Source organism: Corvus moneduloides, chromosome 11 (genome assembly GCF_009650955.1).
Source record: "Corvus moneduloides isolate bCorMon1 chromosome 11, bCorMon1.pri, whole genome shotgun sequence".
NCBI classification, from domain to species: Eukaryota; Metazoa; Chordata; class Aves; order Passeriformes; family Corvidae; genus Corvus; species Corvus moneduloides.
The window spans coordinates 254,881-274,927 of record NC_045486.1 but is presented as its reverse complement, the minus strand read 5'-3'; the positions used below and the strand labels follow the sequence as shown (position 1 = coordinate 274,927).

General features: G+C 40.6%; 1 protein-coding gene and 1 long non-coding RNA gene across 2 annotated transcripts in view; one reads left to right on the top strand and one right to left on the bottom strand.

Annotated features, from left to right (window-relative positions):
* Positions 1-20,047, bottom strand: part of FGD5 (FYVE, RhoGEF and PH domain containing 5) — a 97,511-nt gene that overhangs the window by 2,499 nt on the left and 74,965 nt on the right. The window contains 8 exon segments of the mRNA XM_032120350.1: positions 338-486; positions 2,177-2,305; positions 3,998-4,125; positions 6,143-6,245; positions 7,315-7,452; positions 9,558-9,657; positions 13,855-13,934; positions 15,457-15,540. Of these exon segments, the coding sequence (XP_031976241.1) occupies positions 338-486; positions 2,177-2,305; positions 3,998-4,125; positions 6,143-6,245; positions 7,315-7,452; positions 9,558-9,657; positions 13,855-13,934; positions 15,457-15,540 (911 nt within the window).
* Positions 1-20,047, top strand: part of LOC116449175 — an 83,064-nt gene that overhangs the window by 4,814 nt on the left and 58,203 nt on the right. The gene's annotated exons all lie outside the window — the stretch shown is intronic.

Here is a 20,047-nt window from a genome sequence, read left to right as displayed (position 1 = left end):
TCAAAAAAATCATTTGTTGACGAGAAAACTAAGAAATGAGTAAATTGAACATATAAATTAGAAGTTTCTATACACTAATCACCTTTGATAGACTTTTAGCTATGACTCTTGAGGCTCAGTCTCTTCTTTACGTACAGAAGGGAGCAAATTCTCCTTCCTGAAGGAACTGAAAAGCACCAGCTAGATTTTTAATGTCAATCAGGCCAGTCACATGCAATCTGGCTTAATCAAAATTCTGAAAGTTGTTTGTTTCATCTGTTACAAAGGCATTCTGAAGTGAAGGAGGGGAAAATCCCTACATAAGTGCACTGACTAATGTGGAAGTGTATCCCCATACCTGTGTGCTGAATTGTTATCCTCTGCTCGGAAGCTATAAAAGAGAGTCTGTTTGTGGTAGAGATGAAAAACTGTATCCATACTTCCTTCCTCCTTTTCTGGGGCAATGGTGAAACCCAACAAAGGCAAACTTTCTGTAGCAACTTTGTCCTGAAAGCAAAGAAGAAGTGAATCAAAATTTAGAGAGAAGGCTTGTAACAGTTTGAGGGCCCTTTCTGAAAAGCAAAAATACAACCCTTCTGTGACAGTTCTGCAAAAGCAGTAGTCTGAATATTCTGCTGGACTCATGGCTCTTAACCTAAACAGGAGCAGTGCCTGTGTACTGCACATTTTTTATCTAATCTGAGTCCTGAACACCACTTCTCAAAGTCCAGTTCTTCATGATCATCCACATGGCCATGAAGGTCAAATTAGCCGTTACTTTGATGGCTGTCTTTGACATTATGGTCCAGGAGGCAAACCTGAGATTACTGAGAGTACAGTAGCAATTCTGAAAGCCTGAGACTCACTTCCAGTCATGCTCCTTTTGATCATTTTTACTTGCTGGCTGCAAGCAGTAGTCCTTTTGGTGCCTTGTCATTGCCTTTGACAGCACTAGTGATTTTTTAGAAATCTACTCTTTCTCAAGCAGCACACATGCTTTCCAAAAGGCTGCTTGGAAATTTCCTAGTTCGTAATGCAATTAATCATTCATTTACTCCCAAGAAACTTCCATGAGTTTAGTTTGGCAGACACAGCTCTGTACAAGTTAAAGAAAACAATAAGCCTTAATGAAGTTGCAGTTTAGCTGTTACTGATAGCTGTAGTTTTGGTCACTGTATTTAGGTAGATTATATGCCTCTGCTTTTAGAAGGTAAATTGCAGACTAGGAATGTAAAGTAAACCATTTTTGCTTTTTCCCTATTGTTGAACCAGAAATGATCACTTTTAAGGTTAAAAGAGATAAGGTAAATGTGTTGCATACAGAATTTGATGCTAAAGGTCTGAACTGCTGGCCAAAACATGAATCCTTTTGTGACTCAACCTCCTCATCTCTTTAAAGGGGATAACATTGCTTCATATAACCATCACAGGGGTGATGGTGATGCAATTTTAAATATCTGATGTTTGCAAAGTATTTTAAAGACTTAAAGTACCAAGTATTGCTTTGACAGGTTCTTGCATTCTATATTCTTTATTTGAGCAAAATGAATTTTTATGTTTTTGCTTATGAAATCTATCCTTTATAACCAAAGTTCGTATCACACTTCAAGTTTATTTGTATTGCAGCTATTATAAAATAAGAAAAGGGACTGGGAAAAGACAAAATACATAAAAGTGATCTAGTTAATACTCAGCCTCCTTGGCTGTAAGGAAGAACTTACAGGCCAGCACAGCTGGCATTATTTTCACTTCTGCAGACTGCCTCCTGTCTTTCCCTGTCAGTGCTAGTAGGACAAGCACGTCCTATTTACACTTGCCAAACTACAAGATTCTCCTCCCCACTAGGAATGGATCATTGTACTCTCTATCTACAAAAATACCTGGCAGTTACTAAGTGCACCAGAGAACACCAAAAGATCTTGAAATCTTTAGGTGTAAATATGTATGTTAAGGGTCACGGTGGTTGACAATTTATAACAGCATGAATAGTAAGAAATCAAATAATGAAGGGCAGCATGTGAGGGCTGCCAAGGTCCAGCTAGAACTGTGGCTGAGCCAGTCTGTTAGGGCCAGGTCTCAGAAGCAGGTAGTTGTAAGAACTACCATTTATACTTTTCCCATTTACTGGTCTCCTGCCTGTAGGGAGTAAAGAAGGGGTCTCAGATAGAAAACTATTTCAAGTCAGATTGCACAGTACCTCGTTTGCTATGTAGGTGTAGAGGACTTTGCCTTTGATAACAAACCAGCGTTTCTTCCAGTGTCTTTTGCCTCCCTTACATCTGCTGAGGTAACCACTGATGGTAGCTCCCTCTCCTGAGGCTGCCACCTGGAGCAGGGTAGGAGAAATCAGGATTTTTAACAGTAAAGGCTTTTCCCCTCCTGATTATGCATGTTTGCATTGCACCAACCACTAAGTGAAACCATAAAAATATTGATACAGAAAAAATATAAGCATGGTATTATGGTTCTTTTTATCTGTTTGAATATTTATAGTTAAACTTACTTCTCAGTAACTCTAATGGTAAATATGCAGTCGAGTTATTATTGAGGTCAGTAAGTTTACAGTTGTGTTCTGAAAAGCCAAACTTGTCCCTTTTCCCACATCTGGTGTTTTTTGGTGCTTTTTGTATTTTAAAAGTACATGCTTCCAGAAGTGAATTACAGTTTTGTGGTTGAACACTTTTGAGATGTGGGTATATTTAGGGCCTTGCTATGGTTTTACATTAATTTAGGTTAATCACTTGATAATGACTTGGTTTTATTTTTGAAATAATATTTCTGAGAAGACTTGCTCCTCTCATAGAAATATTTTGAGGTCTAAGTGCTTAATGTTCTTAAAAATCCAGATTTTGAGTAGATGGGGCTATACACATGCACACATGGAATAGAGTGTACATCATTAGTTACAGCAGTAAACTGTAATGGTATTGAATTTAGAAACAAAGGGCAGAGAGTCAAAATCAGCTTTTGTAACACTGACAGAAGAGATGACCGAGAATTAATATAGCAGTGTTTTGCAGCAGAACAGAAATGTTCCAGGACCAGGAGTAATGCTATTGAGAGATAGTTCATGTTAATAAAGATGTGCTGCTTCCCTGTGAATAGAAAGGTGATGGGTTTTTTTTCCTTATGGGGTTGAAATTCTGCCTGCTAGCTCTTTTAGTACTCAGTTTGTGTGTTTGTATTACATGCTTGTATCTTTGGCACAGTTTCACAAACAAACCTCAAGAAATTCCAGTGTCTCGACTGTAAAATGAGTTCAGCAAGATTTTTGCACCCTAGTCTCTTTAATACAATGATAAATGCCTGCAGGAAATGGGAGTACTTTACTGTGCTCAAGTTCAATGGGGAGCTTAGCTACCTAGAATCAATCATCAACATGATTGGCACCTTGTTCCTGGAAAGAAAACTAATATAATTGGAGAAATCATGGCCCCATTAAAATCGGTGGGAATTTTGTTTACATTGGTAGAATCAAGATTTTACCCATTTGATTTGAAATGGTTTTGTTTGAGCTGGAGGGAAAGTGCCTGATTAAACATGTATGCTCTTGAATTGATTGCCAAGGACTATTCACTAAGTAAGTCTATTTCCTAAGGCAGTGTCATTTTATTTCTCTTGAAATCAAAGTAAGATTCTGGAAGTAAGAGTCTTGTTAAGAAAGGTAACTGATGAACAGTGTATCATGCTCTGTTGATCTGCCCTCTTGTTCTATCTAGTACCTTAAAGGCGCTTTTGTTTTTTCAAGACTTCATAGACTGATGAGCAAATTAAAGTACCGTACTCTAACTGAGTTTCTCAGTGGGCTCAAGACACTTCTGTGATATCTTTAGAGCTCAGAGTATTTTTGTATTTTAAACACTACTGTGAAAAACAAAAAAAAAAAATTGCATGATGAAAGTAAACCAAGGCACGTGCTGAGCCCACTGCACACAGTATAAATTAAAAACAGAGCTGCTGAAATATGAGTACACAGTTTTCTATAGTTCCTTGCCTTTCTCAGGCAGCTTGGTCCTACCTCCATGAGAGCTGAAGGGATTCTCTTCTGTTTCTTAAAAGATGAATAATGAATATTGTGGAACACAGAGAAGGCACTGCTTGAACACCTGGATGAAGTTGGAGGGAAGCTCACACTTAGTGGCCACTCTGCAAGATGAAGAAAATTCAGATAGGGAAGGGGAAAATAGGTAAGTTGGTACATATCAGGCTAGGGGAGACACATGACACACTAATACAAATGACTAAGGAAAATGCAATGCCTCCTCTATACACAGCTTTTATTTTAGTCTTTCTTTCAAATCATCCCTCTAAGTCTGATGAGTGGATTCCATGGCACCCTTAGTAAATGGTAGTAACCTAAAGTTTCTTGAAAAGGCCTGCAAGAAAGCTGACAAAGCACAAAACACAGCTTGTTTTCTTCTTATTCAAAATGAGCGTTAAGCAAATGGCTTTGACATCTTTCTCCTCTATGTTCTGTAACACCTTTGCAGGATAGATTCACTAATGCAACTTTCTTTCTGTATGAACCATTAATTCTCTTTGAATTGTGCATGGGAGACCGTTATTCTGTTTCTGAAAATTTCCATTAAGCCCATTTCTGAGTTCATATCTTCATGATTTCACTTCTGGCAACACATTATTTGATAGCTCTTAGTAAAGCACAGCATTAGTTTAGCACAAAGCTGAGTTACTGCTTCTGGACACACAGTGGCTTGGGGATGCTTTTCTGGCTGCTGTGACAACATCTGTTTATGTGTTTTCTTGGCTAGTGTGAATTCCCTTAATCAGGATGGAAAAACTAAATCTCATCTGTCCACACCTTTTTTTTCTTGGCAATATAATAAACTTACTTTTAGAGACTGTCTACATGAGTAGTTGTGCAAGAAAATGATTTCCTGTTCACTTTCTGTTCATACATTTGTAACCCCTCTCCCCCTTTTGTCTTTGATTTGGATGTGTACTTAAATCAGAAAAGAGACTTATATAGTAGGATAATAATACAAAATTCTAGATAGGCAGTAGCTCTTCTGCTTTGAATTCACGTTTTCATCTGTAACTAGATTAACTTGCCCTGTAGAAAAGTTCTTAGTGACTCTGTGTTTAGCCTCAGTATTTATTTTTGTAAAAGCTACAACATGGATGAGGACAGTGAAGAACCATAAAGACATTGTTTTATTTTAATGGATAATTAATTAGAAATGACAGGGAAGAGTTATCACCTATAATTAATTAAAGAATAAAATAGTTGAGCTAGAAAGAACCTACAACAATCTAGTCCAACTGCTTCACCAATTAAGGGTTGCCCAAACATTAAAACATGCTATTAAGGACATTGTTTAAATGTCTCTTAAAATCTGAGAGGCATGGGCTATAGACCACCTCTCTAGAAAGCTTGTTCCAATGTTTGTCCACCCTCTTGGAAAAGAAGTGTTTCCTCATGTCAAGTCAGAATCTTCCCTGCTGAAGTGCTGAAACCTTTCTCATGTTTCTTGTCTCTGGATCAGAGGGAGAAGAGATCAGCACCACTGTTTCCATGTCCCCTCCTCAGGAAACTGCAGAGAGCAATGAGGTCACCTCTCAGTCTCCTTATCTTCAAAGGAGATGAGCTCAGAGTCCTCAGCTGCTCCTTGTAGGACACAGTTTTAATAATTATTCTGGTTTATCAGAAAGCCAGGGGAGCTCTCAGAGAACCTGGCTCATAATCATAGAATCCCAGAATGGCTTGAGTTGGAAGAGACCTTAAACCTCATCTCATTCCATCCCCCTGCCATAGGCAGGGACACCTTTCACTAGACTAGGTGGCTCCAAGTCCCATCCAACCTGGCCTGGAACACTTCCAGGGATGGGGCAGCTGCAGCTTCTCTGGGAAACCCATGCCAGGGCCTCATCACCCTCTGAGCAAAGAATTTCTTCTGTATATCTAACCTAAGTTTTCCTTCTTTCAGTTTGAAAAAACAGTTCGCTAAACTTGATTTTATGGCTCGGTAAGCAGTTTTAGCTGCCATACAGCCTGGCCCTCCTGGAACCTCAATACACATGCCTCAGGCTTGAAATGAGGAATACTATTTAACAAAACACAATATAATAGGCAGGTTCTAAAGCCTCCCCATTATACAAACAGGAAATCGATTTGTCAGTTATGCCAAGAGTGAAGGAATCTTACCTCTTTTCTTAAGTTCTGCATAGCAGCTATCACAGACTTTGGCTGCTTGATCTTTGAGGTACTTCATGGGGTACTTGTTTCTTGAACAATTTCGACATACAATCTGTTCCAGCAAGAAGAGATGCCCATAAATATGATTTAAATTTATAGATATGCATATACAAAACAAATCCCCTGAGCTGGCTGGGAGAGAAAGTTGGATAGTGGACCACGCACGACTCCCAAATCTGTGGCAGTCAGGAAAAGCCTGCTGATTGAAATGTGATTGCTGTAGGTTTACACTGTTGTAAGCCAAGCAGAATTGGTCACTGTATTTGGCTGCACACCACTGCTGTGTCCTTCTCCCCAGAAATTTACACCTTCCCTATCAATGAATCATAGAAAGACCACTTTAATACTACTGCAGTTTTTGTAGCTTTGTTAGTACCCTTGTTTTCTTAAACAAGCTTGCATGTTCCTCCAAACCCTGTGTAGGTACAGACTGATTTTCTCTGGGGAATTAGAAAAAAAGATTAAGTTAAATGCTTTTTTATCCTGTCAAAAATCTGATAGTTTTATTAAATTTTTTTTTAAAATCAGTTTAAAAGACATCCGTGGTTTAAAACAGGACTGCAGGTTTATGTATACAAGCAAATCTCTAGAGTAAGAGGTTAAGGGACAAAACCAAGAAAGCTTATAGATTGCCTGAACTTTAGGGCCAAAGGCAACAGCTCTTCAATGGAGTACAAAGGAAACTTTCCCTTCAGTCACTGATCAAACAATGCTCTACTGCTCAGTTTCTTCACTTTCCTTGGAAGATAATTTTACCAGCTGTTATTAGGGACAGGACATGGAGTAGTTGTGCTACTGCTCTGGTCCAGAACAGAGCCTGTATTTTTAGTGTATTGCTTCATTGTCTCTAGAGCTAGCTGTGTGTCAGATATAAATAACAGCTGCACTCAACAACAATTACCCTGTCAGCCTTTAGCTACTAGCCTTTGGGAGCTAATTTGACCTTAAGGCAAGGTTACTGTTATGCCTTCTAGCGACATTAGAAACCTAAGCGCTCACTGGTTCTGTGAGAAGTCAAATTCTGTTCTTGATATTGCTACAAATTTTCAGGTTACAGCAGTGCCAGCCAGTGTCCTGGAGGTGTGAATAAAATTCCCCTGAGAAGCTTGCACAGCTCTTACCTTCCCGCAGGCATGGCAGTGATGTCGCCTCAAAGTGAGGGTAAAGTCACAGCCACAGTTCATGCACATCATGACATGGGACACAGGCACCAGCATAGGAGGCCTCTCACCCAAGGGTATTCCAAGCCTTTCCCTTAGCTTAAAATGAAAGAAGAATAAATGAAGAAGCATCCACACTTCCAAAGTTCACTGTCAGCCCTGTTCCATTACATACAATTCTCTCATTTCAGTCTACCTTCACCTGCTAAGATCCCCAATTTTTCTCATTTCTAATGCACTTATCTAAGTGACATACAGCTGCTTCAGCACTGAAAGACAGTACACACTGGTGTTAAAGCCAGAGCACAAAAAGTAAAAATCCACATAAATCTATTTTGGGTCAGGCTCTGACACTCTTGCACATCAGACCAGTATCTGACTAATTGCACATGAAAATTGCAGGCAGGAACATGAGTTAAAAGCATTTTTTATTAGCAGCTTTTGAAATAATATCCATAAAAAGCTCTACAACCTTCAATCGAAAAAGCACCTGAGTTCTTTGTCATTACACGTTGGGATGGTTGTGTGATAAGGGAACAGAGAGTAAAGAAAACAGTAAAACCAAAGTGAATTTACTCCACTCCAGATCTGATCCGTGCTTTATGGTTGATCTCAGTATATGTAAGCAGCTTTAGAAAATGTTATCTTCTGTTCCTAGTTCTTGGAATGCACCACATGGCAGTGATGTTCAGGTGCCTTTGGTCCAAGCCCAGGGAGCCACGACCAGTGTGGAACTGAATGCAATCTAATAAGCTGTGCTGAGCCGTGCTACTTCAGGTTCAGCACCAAAGTATTATGGGTACCTCACTGTCAGTTCACAACAGCTCAGCATTTGGCACAAGCAGGACAAACTTTTTTGCTTTTGAAGGATTGTTTCCTATGTGGAAATTAGACTTCTGCAGACACATAGGATCTAAACACAGACAAATCAAATTCCTCTAAATTTCTCCACGTGTACATTCAAGCTTACACCAGAAGCAGAGCTGCAAGAGAAATTTTTTTTTCATTTGTTGAAAAAGGATTTGGTTTAGATTACTAAGTTGATTAATTTTTAATTTTTTTCTGTTAAATATTTGAAAGTAGATTAGATACAGGCTAGAAAAAAAATCCTGTTTTGTTTTTGAGTTAATTTTTTACTTTCTGAGGTCTTCAAAAATTGATGTATAGAATGGTTGAGTCTGGAAAGGAACTCTGAAGGTCACCTGGTCCAACCACTCAGCTCAGGCAGAGCCACATAGCAGCAGTTGGCAAGAACTGTGTCCAGGTGTCTTCTGAACCTCTCCAAGGGTGGTGACTCCACAACCTCCTCGGGCAACCCTGGGTGCTAGTGTTCAGTCACCCTCAGAGTGAAAAAGTATTTGCTGCTGTTTGAAGGAATCTCCTGTGTTTCAGTTTGTGGCCACTGCCTCTGGTCCTGTCACTGGACACCACTGAGAAGAGCCTGGCTCCTTCTTCTTTGTACCCTCCAGGTATTCGTACAATAGATCCTCCCTGAGCCTTCTCTTCTCCTGGCTGAACAGTGCCAGCTTTCTCAGCCTTTCCTCCTATCTGAGGTGCTCCAGTCCCTTATCAGCTTTGCTGCCCTTTGTTGGACTCTTTCCAAGGTTTCCATGTGTCATACTGAGGAGACCAGCATTGGACACAGCACTCCAGGTGTGGCCTCACCAGCACTCTTTCTTATTTAGTAAAACTGGGGTTCTACATAATCTAAAATAGCATTTTTACTTTTTATCAGATGTGGTTTTTGCCTCCTTAACTGGGAGTAGTAGAACTGAAAATAATGAGATAATAATATACATAATTGCACTGGTGCAATTTCAATATTGCTGGTGGGGTTTGCACGGGTAGTGACTTTATTGTGTATATGATATTAGTGTAACTAATGGGCAGCTTGGGGTTTTTTTTTAATCTATGAAGTTTGTAGCTATTTTTAATTAACCCAAGATAGCTACTAGTTTGTCCTTTAGGACAAAACAATCTTCCTCCAGAAGAACTAAGCAAAGGCCACAGAGTATGGAGTGTGATTAACATTTCAGAGGTAGCCCGTGAGCTGTGATGAGTTCCATCATTCAAGCTTGGCATACTTGTTTAAATGAAAATAGAGTATCTGGCTACTAGGAACTCTGCATTGTATAACCTTCCTCCTTTCTCTCTCTTTCTCTCCCTTCCCTTTTCAAGCATTGAAACATTTGGCCTCCTTTTACCTCCACGCTGCTGTGGAAAGTCGAAGTCTTGTGAGCTTTGTAGTCATCTGGGATGTGTTTGCTGATGCAGCTGTACCAGTCATCCCTTTCTGAACAAGAGCTGAGGAATGAAATACAGCAGAGCAATTAATGGCATGCGCAGCAGGGACTGAAACAAGCTGATCAGAGGAGAAAAGTTTCACTTCATGGATGTTTGCTTTTCCCCTCTACTACACTACACTGAATAATTATCTGACCAGGAACAAAATTGACTGTTGGATGTATTCAGAGTGATGATTAGTGTAGCTGCATGCTTAGGACTGTGACTGAGAAGGAACTAAATGTCCAGAAAAATTTTCAAAGTAGTCTCTGGCTTTGCTATAAGCTGCTCAATCCTAGATCACACAGGACAATATGAAGTGTCTCTTTTTGTCCCGTCTGCCCTATCTTTCAGGCACTCTAGTGCATAGAGTGTTGGCAGATATGGGTTGCTCAAAGTAAGTGTGTTTATGCTCATCTCTACAGTGGGATGCTTAGATGAATTGCGTGTTGGGAAATGCAGAAGTGTGTCGCCCACGATAGAGATGTGAATGATTCATTTTTCCTTTAGCTTCTTCACAGACAACTTCCAGTCTCCTGGAACAGAAGAAGCCAGGACAGCAATTTGTGAAGGAAGCTGGGCGTTCCGTGGAGTTGCAGTTATGCGTGGAGGCCAGTAATTCTCCAGACTGGCCCCTAGGTGCCCCCTGTGCACAAGGCAAACCAGCGAGCACTTTGCACTTCCCTGCCAGTCCAGCTATCCCCAAAAAGCAGCAGGGTGCCTGTTATTTCACAGATGCATTTGCTCTGTTACACCCATGAGGTATCCTGCCTATTTTAGCTGTTTCTTCTGCTGTGACTTCAAACTGTGCACTTCCTGTTCATCTGAAACTCTGCACAGCTCTAGCGGTTTCTAGCCTCAGTCACAGGAGGGAATGCAACTCAGTGTGGTCTCCCCTCTCCAAATCATACCAGCCACTCACATTAAAGCTACCCACTAGACTTTGTTGTAAAAACTAGCAGTAGCATCATTGCCAGCTGCTGTTCAGCTGTGATTTCCTCACACTGTCCTCATGAAGACCACCAAACAAGACATCTGAGAACAATTTGTGTTTTGTGGTCTTAAAAAAATAAGAGCACAAAAAGAGAGGAAATGCCAGATTTTCTTGATGGTCTTTGACTTGGCATCCCTCTGCACTGTGAGCATAAGCCCTTGTCTGAAAAACATGAGCCTGTGCAAAATTCAACAAGCCTGGAGCAGAAACTCTGAGCTAGTGTATGTACTACAAATTGGCTAACCTCTGGAAGCCAAGGAGCTATGTGACAGGAGATCATCTCTGTCAAGAGCCACACTACTAGTCATAGAATCCCAGAATGGTTTGGGTTGAAAGGGACCTTAAAGATCGTCTCATTCCAACCCACTGCCATGGGCAGGGACACTTTTCACTAAACCAGGTTGCTCAGAGCTCTATTCAGCCTAGTCACTCCTTATAACTACCAAAGTTACCACGTGTCTAATTATGCTTTCTAAGAAATCTGGAGATGTCTGTTTCTTCCAGACAAATTGTGTCCACTGCCTAGAAAACACTAAGGCCTGACTTTCCTGATTGAAACATTTCTCTTGCTAATTCTTTCATGGCAATTCTCTGCACTTGAGAATTAAGATATGATTAAAAATCACAAAGGAAATTATGGCCCATATAGTGATGGAAATTAAAGCCACTTTAGGGAAGACAGGTAAGAAGGACAACATGCTGTCAAAAGTCTCATATCTAACTGGCCCCTTTAGCCTCTTCTCCACTCAATTAAAGATCTCTAGGAAGTAATTGCAGGTTATTAGTGACTAAATGTGGGAATAACACCTGTCTGCTGATGAGTAAGATCAATTATGTCAATTTTCATAGGTCTGTTCTTAATTAGCTATTTGACTGGTTGCATAAAGGCTCAGAGGAATTTCTGCTGAACCTCTGAGACTCAGAGAACCTTAGCCCTTGATTCACTATTGCCACATTTGGTCCTTGTGGGATTTTTGGGATGCATCTTCTGTGCTATCAGTTATTCACATTGGTTGATATAGTCATCATTAAGCAGAAAAAGGGGGTCAAGTTGTCACTGTATTTCACTAGACAGCAGGGGACCTTCACAGATCATAGAAATTGGACCAGGATAGGATTTTGTCACAGTGCTACTACTATCACTCTAAATTAGCCTTTTAGGAGGTAATATTGACTGTGTTCTTCTAGTATTTTCTCTGGTATTTTATATAAGCACCACAGAGTTATCCCTATGTACAAGACTAATATTTTTGAAATGCAAATAAAGATATAAGAGCATAAGAGCCTTCTCCATAAAGGTGCTGTGCTCCCTACAAAAACCAATAACATGGCTCTTCGGGACAACAAGCCATTTTCAGCAGGAAATGGAAAGACTTTACAGTGCCATCTGCTCATATAGCCATGCTGACTTCTGAGCTTTGGTCATCCTTAGTCCACTGCCTTTAGTTCCTGGCACTCATGCTGTATTTCCTCAGTGCATTCACCTTGTCTCATACAAGTATAAAGGCTTTGAGGTTTGCCTTGTGGTTGTTAACAACTGGCCTTTAGTGCAGGCTTGCAGCACCTCAGTGTGAGCAGTAAAATATACAGTATTTAGGGACACTTGAGGCCTTTTCTGCACTTTTCTGTCTTTGGTGCTTCTTTTGGTGAGTGTAACAGGCCAAGGATGTTGTGCAGTGGAGTTAGGAGGGCATGCTGGCTTGCTGGCTCACTGGTATCTCATCAGCTCTGTCAGCCAGTACAAAAAGGAGGAGGAAGAACTGTTCTTGGGTGACTTATGGCAGATTGGTCACTGAATGAGCAGCACAAGGAAAGGGAAGGGGCTCTATCCAGTCTCTTCTATCCAGTCTCTGTCTGTCTGTTATCAGAAGGGTAACCTTAGTCTCAGGCCCTGGTTCTATCTACTACCAAATAAACACAGCTCACAGTGGCCTCACATACTTTGTTTATGCTAATTAAGCCTGGACTTGATATGAGTACAGAAGGCAAAGAAACATCCTAATAATGCAAGCAGTGCATCCCAAGCTGCTCACTAGGGATGACAACTTCAGTTCCCCTAGGGAAAGGGGACGTGCAGCAGAATTTCCCCTCTACAATAGAGGAGGACTGTACACATCCTGCTTTTATAACTGGCAGGTAATTCAGAATTACTGTGAGTATATTTTGAGGATTGTGATGAGCGTGCAGGTCTAAGAAAATCTCAGATATGGTTATGGTTATAAAAGGAAATGGACCAAAAGGCTTTGACAGGTAGCTGAGCATTCCTCACAGATGCTAAGTGCTCTGGGAAGGATGAGAGCTCCAAATTCTGATTCTGAATAAGAAAGTGCCATCCCTGTCTTTCTCTTGCACTGTGTAATTTAGGAAGTCGGCTGTGTTTCTAGGCATTCTGTTGCACACTGTAGTTGCAGACTGATGGTGGGAAAGTCAGTACTTAAAAGCATTGAAGACCTTGCTATTTGGAAGACTTAATTTTAATACCACTGCTAGTGTGCTCTGTCTTTTGTAATAAACTACATGTGGAAAACAAGCCACCTACCTTTCTGCTATAGCTGTAGGGAAATTAGCGGGATAGTTTTGGGATAGAAGCATGAAAAATACAGTACATAGCTATCTTCTGATCAGAAACTGACCTACAATCTCTTTTTGGCACTAGCTTGGGATGCTAGAACAGAGATCTTGACTCTCAGTTGCTATAAATACTAGCCATACACAAACTCATTAGTGAAATTCCTTTTATTAGAAAAACCCATAAGGTTGCCAGTAAGGTTTAATTTTGACTTCGTCACTTAAGCACTATTAAATACTTTTATATCTGTTGTATGGTATTACCTAATTACTATTTTCTCCAGCAGCTTTACAGCCCTAGAGGTGTGAGGTAACAAGGGAACTTATAAAAGGGAGATATAACAGACTCCTAGTGTCACAGGGAAAGAATGTGAAAGATAACGGAAGGTACCCAGGCCGCTTCTTTCCTTTCTCTTTAAGATGTTATTAAGAGCCAACTTCTAGTCTTTAGGGAGTACATTAATTGAATTAGTTACAGTTTATAAGCCTTGCATTTATAATGAATGTTGATTGTGTAATCAAGTACTCAGCCATTGTCTGTCACCAGTAGCAAAAAAGAATGAGACACCATTTCAGTCTTGGGTATTGGTTGGACTAATCTAGAGGTACAGCTCTAGAATGTAACACCCTTTGCCATGGACATTTGGGAACAGTACCTTGCTGACAGGGTCAGGCAATGTTCATCATATTCAATCTTCAGGATGTTTTGGGCTTTCTCTATCACTGGGCGACTGACCTAGAAACAAATACCATGAACATGAGTGTGGACATGAGTTAAACTGTCTATAACCAGTACACCATACGTGTCTCAATGCATATGATCTTTGATATCCCAACCATCTGTTTCATATTTCAATACAAAGAGATGGGCATTAGGGTTTTTTGTATTGCTGTTGTAATGAGAAATGATCTGTATTTCAATATGATGGTGTGCTGAAGGAAAAAAAAAATCACTTAATCCAGCCTATAAGGATAAAGTATCTATGAGGGTTTAATTTTTAATATGACAAGCTTAGGAGATGTTTAGTCTGACAAGCATCAGAGCATTTTGGTCTTTGCTTGTAATGAATAGAAATCACATTTTTTCTGACATGCAGGCATTATACAGTGAAGCACTTCAGTTCAGTGAATGCCTGTCTGCAGCGAGGCTCTTTAAGAGCAAAAAAAAAAAAAACCAACTTAAAAGCTACAGCTTAGCTAAAATCTTTTCCCTACCATGGAGTATATTAGTAGCCTGCTAATAGCAACAGCCAGTGAGGAGAAACATATCTTCATAGTTTCATTTTTATTAGCAAGCATCATTACACTAGTGATTCAGTGTTTCAAATGTACTTCAGTAAGTACTTGCTCCTCAACTCCTTTTCGCTTAACAGCAGAATATTTTGGCAATTCCTAGGAATTTCTGGGATCCCTGAGTTAGTTTTAAACTCTCAGGTCCCTGGGATGATCAGCACCCCCACCTTTTCACAACACCTTAACCTTCCTGTGTCATTCCACTGAAATTAATGATTAGTTATTCTCATCTTGTATGTTTTCTATATCGTCAGACTCCTGACTTGTCACTTCAAATCCTCTTTCACATAAATTCAACTTGGATTATTAGCTATAGAACAGTTATGAAGGTCCAATAGAACTCTTTGGTCCAATATCTCCTGTTCCACAGGTGCTGGTTCCAATGAGTACATAGGGAAAGAGTGTAAGGACAGATTAATTGTGTTTGCAATTTATAAATTTATTGAAGAAACTGGTTTTGTATCACTGCATGAAATTACTCCCAATACACCTTTCCCCCATAAAGTTGGCTAATTGCTTTTTGAACCATTAATGCTTTTGATGAAAACAGTTAAAAGGCACATGAAAACCAGGCTTGTGTAAATTTTGAGTAGCAGGAGTTTTAAACCAGGCAGACTAAGCCCTAGTGAATACGTTGAAGGGAACAATAATGCATTGGCTGGAGACAAAATGGTATAATATATCTTTTTTCTGTTTCCTGTTTCATGATCAGAGGGTAACTGATTTTGGCTTGTATTACTTATGCAGCCTGAATAAGGCTGCCATACTAAGTCACAGACTTAGAGACAATATTTTTGTTTGTTTTATACCATTTTTCCTTCTGTCTCCTGTAAGAGACAAAGGAATACCCTGAGAACAGGTTCATCCCCTTTTTCCCCTTGCTGGATATGAGACATAAACCAGCAAAGCACCAGCAGCTCACTATAAAACTTTAATTCAAGCTTTTAATACAGATGAAGCATTACCTTCATGCCTGACACAGCCAAGGTGTTTTTCAGTCGGTATTTGCCATCCTTCTGGGGATATGTGTACAGCAGAACATCATTCATCTATATGAAAAGAAAGACAAAATCAATGATTTGCAATATGGTTTGCAGGCCTGCCTGCCCATTCTCCTGGGGGGGATACACAGAACAAGCTGTAACTTGATGAACTGCTGGGACTGTTACTAAAGACAGGCCCAAGCAACACAGCTTGGATTAAAACATGCATTTCCACAAAACTCCAGGGAATCTGCATGCAGAACTTTATTTCTTACTATTTCTGACTGTTGCTAATGACTAAGCAAGTTAGTTAATCAGCTCTTTTTTATCCAGCACAGGTGAAACAGCTACTTGTTTTAAAGGCAATGACCTGTTCAAGTTGGCAAGGCAGGTTCTGCATTTACTAGCTGGCAATACCTACTAACTGTGTGGTGCTGCAGGTCTGACTCCCTTGGGGATCCCTTAACAATGAAGCTGCAGTAAGGCTACACATAGGGCTGGCATTCACAGACTTCCATCTTCTGGGCAAGAAAAAGAGGTGGAGGTGAGGAGAGGTGCCACAGTCTGAAGGAATGATTCAGGGAGGAATGGTTTGGCTATTGGAGAGTAGTAACTGTACTTCACTACTAGTGAAATTCACCCAGACATCTCACAGCTTTGCTGGGTCTGTGGGCCACAGCAGAGATGATGGAAGGGCAAAAATGAGAAACTTCATTTTATGAGGAAAAGGAATCTGTACCTTAACACCCCAAATATTTCCATGGTTCTCATAGTTCCTTGTAGAATGCATGTTTTTCAAACAGCCTCATACTAAACGGGACCAGATCTTCCTCGCAGTGTGCATAACTTAATTCTAGGCATTATCACAGCCTTTTACCTTGATGCCAACAAACAAATTAATGAAGCAGTAGAACTGGACCTTGTGGGTCTTTCCGGACCTCTCCTGCCCTTACTACTAGAAGAAGTAGCAGTATTGGTGGCTCTAACACTGCCAAAGTAGCGTCTGCCTGCATGCATTCCTTGCTTTATTTGAGTGACCAGGTCATGCTCTCCTGCTGTCTTTCCCAGACCTCTCACATCAGTACCTATTTGCATACACTCAGTCAGACCCTTGACTACTGTACTGGGACACTATGAACAAAGATTGCAAGGCAATGTAAAACCAAGGAAACTGAAGAATGATTTGGCACTAAAATACTGTGTCCTGTGCATAGGATATACATCCTGTATTGAATTACTGGGGTCTTGATAGTACTGCCTGACCACCTGAAAGTGCTGGTATAAAAGTTTCACTAATTTGCCTGAAAAAGAAAATGGAGAGTGGAGCCTTTTGGATGTTTTCTTAAAAGGTCATAGTTCAGCTTTCTTACAGAACAGGAACAATGGTTAAAGAAAAATTACATGGAATCAATAGGCATGGGATTAAATCCTTATCACCTCGGACTTAACAGCAAAACGGTTGTTGCCTTTATTAAGACATGAATTCACTCATGGACCAGTTCATTAAGTAGCTGTCTGAGTCACAGCAAAACAGGCTTATATGCTTTAGCTGTATGTCTTTAAAATGCAGATTCTGGTTAAAATGAGGCAAAACATACTGAAGAGTGACTTCCCAAAACTTTTGCCTGAAATTTTATGACTTTTAAAAATCAAATTGAGTTTATTGAGTAGGACCAGACAATATTTTTATAGACATTACTGGAACAGTTCATTCTAGTATTTTAACAAAAAAACCCCTCCCATCCTTTCTTGCACTGGACACTCTACTGTGTATTTTTCCTTGTCCTTCTAATAAGTCTTAACTCCTTTAAATGTCTTTTAAGAAAGTTAAAGGGAGTCTTTTATGTAAGTTTCAAACTCTTGTCAGCTGAGGATATAAAGCCTACTATCAAGTCAGAATAGTAGTCTTATGTTCTCTGTAGTCCAAAGTTGGAGCAACAACACAATAGAATTTCCTTAGAATAAGGTGACAAATTGCTTGTAACAGTTTTTCTGTGATGTACTTACTGTTCCATAAATTACTCTCCACTAATATTAATCTGATCAGCACAGTAGCACCTGCACAATACTGACCACATGACGATTCACACTTTAACCAGGACTATGCATAGCCAGTAAATTCCTCACAACCCACTGCATACTATCTAGGAGGCTAAGAGACAAAACTGAGAACGTTTTCAGTGGAAAGCAGATGACAGCTATTTTCACTTTCTATTACTAGTGGTAACTAGGATTCTACCAGCCAGGTGGGAAAAGGGTAAAAAAGGCAGGCAGAGTTTATTGCTAAGATTAAGAAAATGTGAAATAAGAGAATACTACTGAAATCTTCTATTTGCCTGGTGATCCTGCTATCTCCTGCATGTTCAAAGGATTGTGTGGGAAAACTGGACTTCCTCTGCCGCTCATCAGTGCCAGTACTTAAGGCATTTCAAACTGCAAGAAAAGGTAACTATTTAGAATCATAGAATTGGAATATTCTGTGTTGGAAGGGACTCTCAAGGATCACTGATTCCACCTCCTGACCCTGCACAGGACACCCCATCATTCCCAGCCTGTGCCTCAGAGCATTGTCCAAATACTCCTGGGAGCTCTGGCAGCCTTTGGGCCATAACCCCTGGGAGCCTGTTCGGTGCCCCACCACCCTCTGGGTGAAGAACCCTTTCCTAATATCCAGCCTAACCCTCTCTTGACAGCTTCATGCTGTTCCCTTGGATCCTGTCACAGAGAGCAGAGATTGGTGCTGCTTCTCTACTGCCCCTTGTGAGGGAGCTGCAGACCGTGATCAGGTCTAACCTCAGTCTCCTCCAGGCTGAACAATTCAAGAGGCCTCAGCCACTCCTTGTATGGCTTCTCCTCCAGATCCTTCACCATCTCTGTGTTCCTCCTTTGGATGCTCTCTAACAGTTTTAGCTCCTTCTTATACTGTCATGCCCAAAACTGCACACAGTACTCAAGGTGAGGCTGCCCCAGTGCAGAGCAGAGCAGGACAACCCCCTCTGTCACCCAGACCGTGATGCTGACCCTGATGCCCTCCTGGGCACAGCTGGCCCTCTTGGCTGCCAGGGCACAGCTGACTCATATTCAATTTTTTGCAGACCAGGACCCCCAGGTCTCTTTTCATGGTGCTGCTCTCCAGCCCCTTGTTCCCTAGTCTACACACACAACCAGGGTTGCCCTATCCCAGCACTAGTCCTTGTTAAACTTCATATGATTGGTGATTGCTCATCTCTCTAATTTGTCGAGGTTTCTCTGCAAGGCCTCTCTGCCCTCGAGGAAGGTGACAGCTCCTCCCAGTTTAGCATGATCGGCAAACTTACTTAGTATCCCTTCGAGTCCTGCGTCCCTGTCATTCATGATGTTAAAGAGCACTGGCCCTAAAATGGAGCACCATTTAGGGCACTAAGCCCAAGGAAGTGAACTCCTGAGAGAGATTTTCAGGATTCTGACATAATCTGCTATGAGGCTTCTTGGGTAGTAAACTCAATTTATTTTATGTATTTTAAAAGTTATATATTTCTTTTAAAAGCTGCTTATACTTTTATTACCGTTGATAAAGGATGACACCATGGTGCATACCATTATCATGACAACTCTGATTAATATCCCAAGATTTTACTAAACATGACTTTGCTTTATAATTGCCCACTGCCATTTTTTTCCTCCTTCTTTTTTTCTCCCCTACAGTATTTAGCAGTAGGCTGTGATTTGGAGGTCCCACTAGCCACAACTTGACACAGTGAAATTATGACAAATATTTCAAAGCTTGCGAAGCAAGGCACACATATTCATGAAGAAAGAAAGGGTTTGCACTCACTGCTGTCTCTTTTGCCACATGCACAGTAGAGACCTGAGTGCTGGCCATATGAATGGTATGGACAGAACTACCATCAGTACCAGTGGTTTCATGCATCATCCTGCTTCAACTGCCCACTGTTCCCTGAAGCAGTGAGGACTGACTGATGATAAAAGCTGGTCTTTAAGCCTCTCAGAAATCTGCAGTAGAAGAGATGAACTGCAAGAACCCTCAGGGAAGTTCCCACAAGTCCTTGGGCTTCAGACACACTTCTTGTTTGCCAGAATACTTTTGAATAATTGGGATTCCCAGACAGCTCAGAATTTGATATTGGAGCACATATCCTTATTCTTCATTGCTCCATGGATACACATGTTCCCCAAAACAACAGTTGGCAACACAGAGAAAGAAGGATATGTCTCCTCTTTAATTCTTTTCTTCTCTGTTAACTACTTTTCTTTCCCCTCCTTCTTTTTATAATTCCCTGTGTTGTGACAGGTACGCAGTGACATTAGAGTCAGTGCAAGTTTTCTAACCTATAGTGTTCAAACTGAGTGATCCAGACAAGTTTATGACCTGCTGAACTGCTGGCATCCATATGTAATATACTCTCTGTCTAAAAGTTTCTACCACGTGTTTGGTTTTTTTTAATGTTTTAAAGGCTAGTTAATTATGAACCCTGTCTTCTTCTATTCAAGTCTGAGTTAAACATCCCCTGAGTGTCAGTGGAGCAGTCTGAATGTGTGCTGGAGCTGTGTTTTCCAAGCTGTGACTCTAAAA